At 39.1% G+C, this 13673-nt stretch overlaps 1 protein-coding gene across 1 annotated transcript in view; it reads right to left on the reverse strand.

Annotated features, from left to right (window-relative positions):
• Window positions 1-13673, reverse strand: part of CYB5R4 (cytochrome b5 reductase 4) — a 117053-nt gene that overhangs the window by 22338 nt on the left and 81042 nt on the right. Inside the window, exons 11-12 of the mRNA NM_001038159.1 lie at window positions 1930-2070; window positions 234-386 (exon numbers count right to left, since the gene is read on the reverse strand). Of these exons, the coding sequence (NP_001033248.1) occupies window positions 234-386; window positions 1930-2070 (294 nt within the window). The remainder of the gene's footprint in view (window positions 1-233; window positions 387-1929; window positions 2071-13673) is intronic.

A 13673-nucleotide genomic window follows, 5' to 3' on the forward strand; every position in this document is an offset into this window, starting at 1 on the left:
AGACTCAAGTTTCCAAATGGGGTGGAGGATGAACAGATAATATTTTGCAAAGAAGCAAAGAACAGATGAGGAATATGGAAGCAATATGGTGAGACTAAGAGAACACAACTTTGGCTGCAGACATGGTGAGTTTAAGATATTTGACAGATTCCACAAGGAAGTAACCAAAGGAGAGTGTAATATGTGATCCAATCTAGAACACAATCTCAATTAAAAAAAAAAAAAATACTAACCAATCTGAAGCTGATCAAGCTCTGGTGTGAAGAATCCAGCAGGGTAGATTTTGATCAAAAAGTAGATGTATATATTGTTGGGAAGAACTGGTTCCTTGAACTCTGAGAATAAGGAATCACATACAGGTGTATATGGCTTCACAATTTCAGTACCTTGAGAAAGTCAAAACAAAGAAATTCAATTCTAAAAATCTAAACAAATGAAGATGAAACATAAAAATGTTATGATGCTATCAGTATATATTTAAAACTGCACCCTTAATGTAACATATTTCTAACTATGTTCTATATGTATACAGCACATGCATATATACTCTAAGCCAAAATGTGTTGAAATAATTTTAACAAATCAGTAATTCACCATAATATGAATAACCTGTTTTATTAAGTGTGGCATAAAATGATAGGATTTTATGCTAATAAACTTAAAACAACCATCTTTGCCATCAGCATATAAGCTTTGTAATGGGCCACAACAAAAATGGCATCAGAAGTTTACACAGAGATACAAGGAGATACTTACACAATAATTTTAATTATATACCAAATTTTTAACAATGAATACTGATGGCCAATGGGATAATTTGAGTTTTAGGAAGGCATGAATTTTTGAATTATTTTAACAATTTATCATTTTATGTATTATTTTGGTAATTGAAAAGAACACTAATCCAACTACTACTAAGAATATAAAAATAAAAAACAGGGTAAAATTAGTAAGAAGCCATGTTATATTTTAGCTAGCCAAAATCCAAAGAAAGAGGAGTTAACACATTTGAAAGACCAAAATTTTATACATGGCTCCCTCACATATATGAAATTAACTATGTGTAAATTAGATACAATACTTGGACAATAAATACACTGGGGAAGATATCAGTTATTGAATAACTTGGCATTAGTGATGATGAAGAGAAAAATTGAACAGTGTGTATAATACACTATATTTATCAAATCCTGGCTGGTAGTCTGTAAAGCTACTTGCTGGAAACACTAGGACTGACATGGGAATGTTACCTTTTCAGCTTCAACAGATTAAGAAGATATTAGACAACAGCTGGAAGGGTATTTAAAACGAGGTAATTTGGGGGTGAAAATAAAGGAAAGAGCATTTACACAGTAAGGAATACACTTACAAGAGCTTCTTTTACTGGTGGCACATGCAAGGAAATCATCTATAATCATCCACTCATTTTCAGCTTTATAAATTCAACTTCATAAACAACCTTGAACTTAAAACTGGCTAATAAAAGATGCTAGTGTATGTTTCTGGTAGCTGTCTTCACAGAAGACTGTGTGCTCTCTAACCTCTTTCTTTTAAGGCTTTGCTAATAACAGATTCCCTGTGGGAGGTAATGGCAACCCACTCTAGTATTCTTGCCTGGGAAATCCCAAGGACAGAGGAACCTGGCAGGTTGCAGAGTCAGAGACAACTTAGCAAGTAAACAACAACAAAAGTAATAAATTACAATGCTGGTGGCACCGTCTCTCTGACGAGTGACAATTTCTTTGCTCCACACAGTGATGCAGCGTAGCTAGAGTTCCCACTTGCAGGCACCCTGCGTCCACAAACCCAGAAATGGGCTATCACAAAGACCAGCTGCCCAGAAACGCTTCACTAATAACCTACCTGGGTGCTTACATTAGTACTGATTACAAACTCCTTATTAAAGAAAATGTTTCTGCAAAGCCTCACCTGTAATAGGTAGCCTGAGGTAAACGTGTTGCCCAACTGGCACCTCAAGATGTGTGCTTGGTGGCAGCATTAAGCAGAACAGCTTCGTATCATGAGTCACATCTTCCTTGGAAACTAACTGGCATTTTCTGTAGAACAAACCTAGAAAGAAGTTCATTTTCTCTTAGTGACAAATAAATTAGGTAAGAAGTACTCCCAGACCCACTACTCAAAAGCACAGACTCAGCTTCTGCTCTTTAGTGAGCTTGAATTTCACTAACAGGTCTATGACATTAAAATAAATTCATCACTATTTTGAAAATCTTATAGTGTTAGTTTTTTCCATTTTACTTCCTGACATATCCATTTTCTAAAACCTGTAAATACTTCCGTAATTTGAAAAAACAGCTCTATAAAATGAGTGTTATTTGCTCATGTCTGTTTTTATAGCATGTTAAAACCATTACAGTATAAAAAATGAAAGCCTAGTTTTTTCTTCTTAAATTTACTTTTTAAAATAATTTCATCCTTTATGCCTTTATCAATAGCTATATAATTAAATTGTAGATGTGAAAAATAGTTGATAACCATCAAAGTTCATTTTAAATTCTTTTCTTACAGAATGGCAAAGTCCTGAAACTCAACCATTTAAAGTTTAACAATACCAGCACTATTCAATAACTTATAAATATTTCTTTGATAAAGGCAGGAAAATATACATTCTTGTGTCTCTGTATGTGTGTTATATATACACAAACAAAATCTATATGTATATGAATTATAGGACATTTCAACAGTCAAAATATGATTAAAACAAAAACAAACAGGTTAATAAGGGTATAAGCTCTGATTATCTGGAAAAATTTAAATGAACTACTGAAGATGGCAGGTTTGTGGTACTAAAATACAAATAAAAGGAACCAAGTATTTCTATAAATACTGGAAATATCTGAAGTTAATACCCTAAGCTCAGGAAATATTTGCATACAGAGCAAAATAATACCATTGGATTAGAAGATCTTATTACAGAAGTTCTGAAAGCATGAATATTTTCACTGGCAAATTCTCTTTTGAATGTAAACAGCATACCAGAATAGACTAATGACACTGATTTGTTTCATAATTTCCTCTTTTTTATAAAACAGCATTCACAGAGATGTATCAGGAATTAATCCTAATAAGGCATCTTTGGCCATGTGAAGAGTCGACTCATTAGAAAAGACCCTGATGCTGGGAAAGACTGAAAGCAAAAGGGGGTGGCAGAGGATGAGACAGTTAGATAGCATCACCGATTCAATGGACATGAATCTGAGCAAACTCTGGATGGTACTGGAGGTCAGAGGAGGCTGGTGTGCTGCAGTCTGTGGGGTCGCAAAGAGTTGGACACGACTTAGCGACTGAACAAAAACAATAACAAAGCATCTTATTATCCTAATTAAGCTCTTTTTTCTAACCTAAAAATATTTAAGTAGGTAAAGATTTACTTCAGACCTTAGCATTTGAAGGCCCTACATCAAATAATCAATGGTTAGTAGAAAACTAAAATTCACATAGAATCCTAAGAAACCATTTTGGCCACAGTTTCATCCAATTCTCTTCCCTTTTCGCTTGGTGCCCCAAAGACCCTGGTCACTACATCTTTCTGCGCGCTACCACGGTAGCTCAGCGTGCACACAAACTTAAGCGCACATCGTGGCCAGGGCAGAATTTAGACAAGATCATGGCCAAGGGCACCATCCCAGAATTATACCAGAAGGCCCAATCCAGTGCTAAACTGACGAAGGATCAAAGGAGCTAGGTTCACCCGCAAGAAGAAATGAAGGTTCAGATGATCTCCTTTTCTCTTCCTCTAGACCCTTCCTGTGACCCAGAGTGGAAATATTGGGTTGGCCACAGAATTCATTCAGGATTTTCCATAAGGTGTTACAGAAAAACCGGAACAGATATTTGGCCAACCAATATGTGATGAGGGCTTTCCTTGTAACTCAGTGGGTAAAGAATCTACCTGCAATTCAGGAGACCTGGGTTCAATCCCTGGGTTGAGAAGATCCCCTGGAGGAGGAAATGGCAACCCACTCCAGCATTCTTGCCTAGAGAATCCCATGGACAGAGGAGCCTGGCAGGGTAGAGTTCATGGGGTCACAAGAGTTGGACATGACTTAAATGACTTAGCGACTAAATCACAATATGCAATGAGACCTCCAGGTCTAAACACATGAAAGTTATAAATCAGACAAACAACTGTTAATAAGTTCTGTGCTGCAACCTGAAATGTACCTTCATAATGCCCCTTTAGAAGGCTAGGTTCAAATTCAGGATTTGTGAACTCCTCAGAGTTCCATGCAGGAAGAAGGCAAGGGGATGAGAGTTGCACCCCCAAACTGTTAATGGCCTGAATCCTGCTCTTCTCAGTCCCGCTGTCTGACCCTGAGTGGAGCCTTGTGTGGATGTGGGGACACTAGCCCATATGTTCAAGCTTATCTACTTGCTGTCCCCATAACTAGCCTTGGCCACTCCTTGGATAGGCTTCCCAGGTGGCTCAGTGGTAAAGAATTGCCTGCCAATGCAGGAGACGCGGGTTTGATATCTGGATAGGGAAGATCCCCCAGAAAAGGGAATGGCTATCACTCCAGTATTTTTGCTTGGGAAATCCCATGGACAGGGGAGCCTGGTGGGCTATAGTCAATGGGGTCCCAAACAGTCAGATACAACTTAGTGACTAAACAACAATTTCATGGATAGAAGTGGATTTGGGGTCATTTGCGCAGGGAATTCTGGGGCTCCAGATACCTGGAGTGCAGTGATTAAGGAAAGAGCTTCAATTCTGGGGGGACAATTCCTCGCTTTGCACCCTCCTCACCCTGTGAAGGATGTGCGGTTGGTGGAGAGCCCTTGTGTTGTTCCCCAAGCACGGAATCCAAGGTAGGTGTCCCTCATGAAAAGGTCCAGGGGCCACAGTGCTTTCCTCTAATCAAATCTAGTGCATACCCTCTGATGAAAAGACTCATCTTCAGACCTGACAATTTCACCTCTAGCCTTTGTCAGAAAGGATTTGTTACAGTAAGTCTGCATCTCTTCGACTGTACTTAAAACACAAGCAAACTCTGGGTTACAATGATGGACTGGCTTTCTAGACAGAGAAGTAACACGGAATTCCTGCTATTTAACACTGAGATAACGTCAGCATCTTTAAGTGTTAGTCGCTGAGCTGTGTGTGACTCTTTGCAATCCTATGGACTGTAGCCTGCCAGGCTCCTCTGTCTATGGGATATCCCAGGCAAGAATACTGGAGAGGGTTGGCATTTCCTTCTCCAGGGGAACTTACTGACCCAGGGATCGAACCCTGGTCACCTGCATTCAATATCTTACCAATAAAATAATAAAACTGCCATAATTTCAATGGGACATGCTAACGATAGGTTCTAAAAGTCTTAAGAAAGATTTAAGAATGTTTTCATCTTTCACTCTTTCACCTACACTGAAGAGAGAAGTCACATAGGCATGGACCTAAAGCATGGGGATAAAGGAAGATAAAGCAGATTTGTTGACTTGAGACTGAATAATGCTGATATTAAGGTGTCAGGTTTTTGGTTTTATAAGCATGACTATACAAGAAAATGAAAAACTGAAAATAAATATGAGATGGTAAAACAAAAAACACAGGACAGAAAAACGTTTGTTCAGAAACTTAATGCTTTTTGAAAAAAAAAAATCTTAATTTTTAAATTGGAGTACAGCAAAGTGATTCAGTTATATATATATATATATATATATATATATATATATGTATACATGCACACACACACACACACACACACACACACACACACACACACACTCTTTTTCAGGTTTCTTTTCATTACAGATTATTATAAGTTATTGAATATAGTTCCCCGTGCTATATGGTAGGTCCTTGTTATCTACTTTATGTATAGTAGTGTGTATCTTGGAGAAGGCAATGGCACCCCACTCCAGTACTCTTGCCTGGAAAATCCCATGGATGGAGGAGCCTGGTGGGCTGCAGTCCATGGGGTCACTAAGAGTCGGACACGACTGAGCGACTTCACTTTCACTTTTCACTTCCATGCATTGGAGAAGGAAATGGCAACCCACTCCAGTGTTCTTGCCTGGAGAATCCCAGGGATGGCAGAGCCTGGTGGGCTGCCGTCTATGGGGTCGCACAGAGCCGGACACGACTGAAGCGACGCAGCAGCAGCAGCAGCAGTGTGTATCTGTTAATCCCAGACTAAATTCCTTTAATAACATACAAATAATATTGAGATACTCAGGGTAACACTGCAACACTGAGGATAATATGGTAATTTGGGCATTCTTTATTCTTCTTGTTGAAAAGAAACTATAGCTTTCCTTCTAGAGAGTAGAATTTCACAAGGTATAAATAAAGACAAAGTTCAGTGGGAGAGAGCTGTGAAAGAGCACTGGATTGGGAGTCCACACCTTCCTGTTCTAAGTACTTTTTTTGTTTTTCTGGCCATGCTATGCAGCACGCAGGACCTCAGTTCCTAAACTAGGGATTAAACCCATGTGCCCCTGCAGGGGAAGTGTGGAGTCCTAACCACTGAATTCCCCTAGTGTTCTTTCAAAGCACCTGCTGCTACTGCTGCTGCTAAGTCGCTTCAGTCGTGTCCGACTCTGTGCGACCCCATAGACGGCAGCCCACCAGGCTTCCCCGTCCCTGGGATTCTCCAGGCAAGAACACCGGAGTGGGCTGCCATTTCCTGCTCCAATGCATGAAAGTGAAAAGTGAAAGTGAAGTCGCTCACTCGTGTCCGACTCTAGCGACCCCATGGACTGCAGCCTACCAGGCTCCTCCATTCATGGGATTTTCCAGCCAAAAGTACTGGAGTGGGGTGCCATTGCTATTCACGCTCATTTTCCCTGCTGGAAACAGGGGCTTACAGAAGTTAAATAGTTTGCCCAAGATCACAGGGTCACTAGAGAAGATGTGGGATGGGGGAAGAAGTTATGAGAGTTTCTTGCTCCAACTCATAAACCTTGTTCAAAAGTTTGAGAACTATAATTATAGACCAGTACATTGTCCTTTAGCATCTTCCTCATTATTTTAACCATGTCGGTTCAAACACAAATATCTATAGACTATCCCCCTACCCTTTACAACTCCCTAGTAACTATTTAATGTCCAAATTAAGGAACCAGTTCAGCAAGTCACCATCTATCTCAGGTACCTCTCTTCTTCAACATCCCCAGCAGGACACCTTGGGATTTCATCATGCTATTCAGAATAGTTTGTAATTGAAAACTTATGAATTATTTCTGGAATTTTCCATTTAATATTTTTGGACCACGACTGACCAGGGGTAAGTGAAACCTCAGAAAGCAAAGCTGCAAATAAGGTGGGGGCACTGTATCTGTCTTTGACTCTGATCTCAAACATGGGATTCCTAATACCCTGGCAAATTCCTAAGCAATAAGGGAAAACTAGGAACATCTTTGTTCTCATGTGGTGACTCTAGGTGGATTCCTGGATGGGGGCTGGTCACCAGAAAGACTGAGTTATGGTCAAAAGTTTGGAATTTCCTGCTCCATAGCCCACCCTCTGGAGAGGAAAGAGGGGCTGGAAATGAACTTATGCAGAAGAAACAACAAAGTTTTAGTTATTATGTGCTTTTAAAAGTATTACATAAACTGCAATTATGCTGCTGTTTTTAAAAATTATTCAGCCTTTGTACTAATTTTGATGAGGTTTTCACTTAACCTCTGGTGGTTGCTGTTCAGTCACTAAGTCATGTCTGACTCTCTGCAGCCCCAAGGACTGCAGCACGCCAGGCTTCCCTGTCCTTCACCATCTCCTGGAGTTTGCTCAAACTCAGTGATGCTATCCAACCATCTCATCTGACCTTTTGTAATATAGCTTTACTATCCTCACTCAAACCACTCTTGCATATATGAGTAAGAAAACATTCATAACACATCTTCTAACACCCAGGATGATAAATGTGTATGGGTGTATGCTTTTTCCAATTAGTAAATTGACAATAGAGCATAGATTCCTTTCTGTTTTAACTATCACTATTAAAAATAAATTTGAAATGTATTCAGTTCTTTTACTACCTTACCTAGACTGATGTGAGCTGAATCTTTCTTTCAAAGTGAGGATTTTGTAGAGTTAAACATCAGTGTTAAGCTAAGAAAAAGGCAGCTTTTCTTCCAAGACTAGGTTCAATGGGGTCCTTAGACAATGAGGCCCATATCGTTTAGTAAGGTCGTCACTAGATTCGAACATCTCTGTGCTTATCACCTTTCCTCAGCTCCATAACTAATAATTCAGTCAACATTATACATTAAAGTGCTTGAATTCTAAGTTTTTAAACTTCATCTATTCTGTCTTTTAACACAGTATATAATTTCTTACTTATTTACAGCCTGCTCCATCTATCCTGTGTTTCTTCATATTCAGGCTGTTCTGCTAGAAATGAGAATAAGACAGCAACATGCTAAAGCATCTTGTAATTAGTGTGCAAGTGACAACTTTACACCTGCTGGGCTGAGCAGACAATTTAAAAGCATAAAGTACCGTGAAGTCCTATTTGCTAGCCATAGGAGTCTCTTCTTTTCCAGTAATTCTGAATGACTGTTTTAGGCAGCAAAGAAACATGGCTGCACAGGCAAGAAAGGGTTAGGAAGGGGCGAAGGGGGATCTTTATACACTGACAAGAAGAGCTGTTGTTCCTTATGACAGCAAACAGCTTGCCTGCAGAATCCCAGGCCCCGTAGAAAGCCTCAATTAAGTGACTGCTCACAAAGTGTCAACAAGCATGTTTACAGGTACAGACAGCACTTCTGGATGTGTACGCGTGTGGTGTTAGCAATTAAGAAGCCCTGATAAAAGTATAGGTCAAATTATGCAAAACTGCCATTTTTCTAGGTAAAAAATAAACAGCGGTGGTTTCATACAGTTCAGCATGATTTAAAAACACAGTTATAGATTCTATATGTATTTAATCTAAAGGTTTATAAGTGGCTATTGACATATCAAAATTATGACACAACTTTTCAAAATCTTGTTTATTCTTTAGTATCTCAATATTCATTTACTGAGCTGTTAGTTGTCAAATTTACAAAACAACCTTTGTGTGATGATCTGAATCCCCATATTAAAGGTAATCACAATTAAAATAAATTTTTAGGCTGGGTACAGAAATAGCAACCCAATATTCTATTAGTTTCTGACTCTTAATAGACAAATTTCTTAGTCATATCACACACACACCACACCACACAAATACTCACTCATAATCTTCATCTTTGAGAAGAAAAAAATAATTGGAAGTGCCCAAGTTACAAATGGTAGACTGGTTATATTCATACAATTTAATCTATCAACTGTTACACCTGGATTAAAGGTAAAAAATGAAGTAGTTTCTCTGCTCTGATTATGTTCTTTGCTATATTTAAATCTTCTGTGTAAGTAAACTCTAGATTTGACGTGAGAAGTTATTGCATTAAAAGTCTTCAACTCACACGCTTAGTTTCAAACTTAAATTTTTTAACTAGGAAAAATGGAAGAAGCCAGCATGCTAATATCATAAAAACTGATAATTTTGGTAATACACATTGAAAATCTAGGAACCACATAATAGAGTAAACATTTAAACTTACTGACAGTAAGTTAAATCATAATATTTTGATGATGTAAATATTCAGCTTTGCTAGTGCAGAAAATAACCTATAGTTTTTATCACGAGTTAGGGAAGAGAAAGGACAAAGAAGAAATGAATCTGTGCTAATTCAGGCAAATAAATAGAAAAAATCCCCTAAACTGAGTCATTTTCCAAAGCAGAAAATCTAATTCACTGAAAAATACAAGCGTGGCTCCAATTTCACACAAGAAAGCTAAAACAAACTATGGTGGCTCACGACTCAAGCCGAAATTTATAGCAGGGAGGAGAGAGTTCATGGAAAGCCTCAGGAAATTATAGGGAAGAATACTTGAGCAATGTTCATTCTAACTATTTCTAAATACAGGTCAACTTTGTTTCTCAGTATCATTTATTTCTAGGACTTAGCTTTTATCTGGTTTGCTATGATTTTTCAATCACTCAGTCAGTCAGTTCAGTCCCTCAGTCGTGTCCGACTCTTTGCAACCCCATGAATCGCAGCACGCCAGGCCTCCCTGTCCATCACCAACTCCCGGAGTTCACTCAGATTCACGTCCATCGAGTCAGTGACGCCATCCAGCCATCTCATCCTCTGTTGTCCCCTTCTCCTCCTGCCCCCAATCCCTCCCAGCATCAGAGTCTAGACAGCCAGATAATTTCAGGGCAACAGATTTTACCTTAATAATATCTTATTTCATTTTCATGGTCTTTTACCTGTTCTCTTCTGATGTGCTGCATCTGCTATTATTCCTCTCTCTTCTGCCTACCTTATACCATGCAATTGAGACCTCCTGCTCTTGGAAAATGAATCTATTTGACCTTTCCCACATATGGCTTACATTTTCTTTCTCTGCCACCTGCAAAAGGTCTGGCACAATAAGTACCCAGTAATGATATCTGGAAAGTCCTTCATGACTTTCTTTTTTAAGTCACTTTCAAAACATTGCTTGAAATTCACCTTCATTCATGGGGAGTTGTTCAAGGTCAGATTGATCTGTATCTGATCACTTAAGGTTACCTTAGAATATATTCAAGTTTGCACTAAATAACTTCCTCTTATTGGCCTATGTCTTGATATAAGTATTCTTTAACCCCATGTTTATGTATGTTCTTTCTTCCACCTAGGAAAATAATTCTGATGTCATTTATTTGTTACATACCACAATACCTAAAATAGCATTCCACACACAATAAGTACTCAAAATGCAGCTACCTGATACTTTTCTGAAAATTAAAATATTATCTACAAATATATTTTTATAGTTTTAAATATTTAAAGATGGTAAACTGAATATATGCAGTTAGTGTCTTCTAACCCTTCCCTAAAATAAAAGCAAAGATGGTGTGTGAATGTGTGTGTGTATGTGTGAGTGAGTGAGAGTGTTTGGTTGTTTTTTAAGGCATAACCTGTAAGGATAGAAAGAACTAACTCAGTTAACTGGAAAGCTAAATCCCAAACGAGACATACAAAAAGCCAAGAATCAATCCATCTGTAATATAAGATCTCATTAAGGCTCAGAAATTGGCAGGACCAAGTATTTCTGGAATCAGAGGGAAGGAAGAACTAAAACTGCTTTCTGGATTAAAGTTCATTTAGGAAGCCTAGCTGTCTCCCCTAGCCCCACCTTTCTGAAGTCTTTCCCTATTTCACACAGCCACAGGCCGATTCTCTATTATTCTGGCAAAATATCAGAATTTTGCTCTCTTGTAGAGGGCAAAACATAGGGTCTCTGGATTGCGTATATTTTACAGGCTGAACCGTGTGCATCTCAATGTTCCACATTAAAGTCACATCTCCAGTACTAGAGAATGCAACATATTTGGAAATGTGGTATTTTACAAAGTAAGTTAAAATGAGGTCGTTTGGATGGTTCCTAGTCCAATGAGCCTGATGTCCTTATAAGAAGAGGCAACAGGGACACAGACACAGAGGGAAGATCAGGTGAAGACAGCCATCTACAAGCCAAGGAGACATGTCAGGAGAAGCCAACCCTACCAGAATCTTAGTGTCAGACTTTACCTTCAGACTGTGAGAAAATAAACTTCTGTTATTATCCCACTAAGTCTGTGGTACTTTTTTATGGCAACCAGCTCAGAGGTTAGAGCGTCTGCCTGCAATGCGGGAGACCTGGGTTCGATACCTGGGTCGGGAAGATCCCCTGGAGAAGGAAATGGCAACCCACTCCAGTATTCTTGCCTGGAGAATCCCACGGATAGAGGAGTCTGGTGGGCTACATACAGTCCATGGGGTTGCAAACTGAGCGACTTCACTTTCACTTTAGTAGACTAATACAGGACAGTTGACAAAACAAATCTTAAAAAGGAAATTAAAGTTTACAGATACCCCTGCCTTCTTTTCCCATGTAATTTTTGAAATGTTGGGTGCAAGGTAGAAACTATTTAGAGACTCCAACAAAACACTGGCATCAGACTTTTCTGATCCAGCCACACAGTGAATGTTTCTTTTCTGATCCAAAGAAAGGATCCAGCCACACAGCCAATGTTATTGTCAGCAAGCAAGGCCCCACACACAGTTTCCAACTAGCTTTTAGAGTTCAACCCAGAAATACGCACAGACAGTCAAGGATCAGCAGACATTCAAAGGAAGCATCTAATATGAAAGACAGACCAAAACGAGGCTAGGCTACACAGGGAAACAAAAACTCTAAAACACTATCAGTAATTCTCAAAAAGCTAAGAGAAGAGAGCAAATAGGATGCTAAAACAAATAAACAAAAATCAAAAGAGTTCTCTGAAGTTAAAAATATGAAAGTAGAAATGAGTTACTCAACAAAAAGGTTAGAAGACACAGCTGAAAACAACTCTCAAAAAGTAGAGCAAAAGGACAAAATTGAAAATGAGAGAGAAAAGACAAGATACACAGAGAACTGGTTAAGAAGGCTTAAAATAAGATCATTTTTAGGGACTTCCCTGGTTGGTGGTCCAGTGGTTAAAATTCCACGGATGGAGGAGCCTGGTGGGCTACAATCCACGGGGTCGCAAAGAGTCGGACACGACTGAGCGACTTCACTTTCACTTTTGTAGACCAATACAGGACAGTTGACAAAACAAATGTTAAAAAGGAAATTAAAGTTTACAGATACCCCTGCCTTCTGCAGGAGAGACATGGGTTCCATCCCTGGTCTGGGAACTAAGATCCCACCCCATGCCGTGGGCTGACTAAGCCATAGCTACTGAGCCCACATGCTCTAGAGCGGTGTTCCTCAGCAAGAGAAGCCACCGCAACATGAAGCCTGAGCACCACACTAGCCAAAGCCAGAGCACATCAATGAAGACCAGGTGTGCCCCATCAAAGGGCCCAGTGCAGCCAAAAATAAATAAAAAAAAAATAATCCATTTTTTTTAAAGTCTTAAAAAAAAAAAGAACACTTCTAAAAAGTAAAAACAGACCATGGAGGGACGACAAATCAGTACTTTCCAGATACATGGGTCTTAAGCTTCCATAATGGAAAGATTAGCACAAAGGATGACCATTTGGCACAAAAGTTGAAAACAGACCTCCATTAAGGTCTATCAAACTATGAAATTTCAAAACACTTGGAACAAGAGGCAAATCCTACCAATTTCCAAAGAAAATATGGAGTGCATTCACTTTGTGAAAATTCATCAAGCAGAACACTTATAATATGCACCTTTGCCTGTAAGATGTTACACTTAAAATGAATGGTATTATCTTTAGGAAGTAAACTGGTACTCTTGCCTGGAAAATCCCATGGGTGGAGGAGCCTGGTAGGCTGTAGTCCATGGGGTTGCGAAGAGTCGGACACGACTCTTTAACTTTAACAGGGATAGGGCTTCTGTCTCTGGGGTTGCACAGAGTCGGACACGACTGAAGCGACTTAGCAGCAGCAGCAGTAGCAGAGGCAATAAACGTGCCTTCTCTAATAGAAAAAAATTAGATATGCCTACAGGGCATCAACTTTACTTGTTTTTGCACCTTTTGTAAAAGGGAACCTGGAGGAATGAAGGAGTGAAGGAATGAAAGGTCTAAATGGGTATTCTCCATTTAGCTATCATTACTGAATGACCCCATTATGCCTAAACATTAGATAGCAGAGTCAGAAATGTAATCTCTGTTTAAAAAAAAAAAAAAAGGGAGGGTAA

Source organism: Bos taurus, chromosome 9, assembly GCF_002263795.3.
Source record: "Bos taurus isolate L1 Dominette 01449 registration number 42190680 breed Hereford chromosome 9, ARS-UCD2.0, whole genome shotgun sequence".
NCBI lineage: Eukaryota > Metazoa > Chordata > Mammalia > Artiodactyla > Bovidae > Bos > Bos taurus.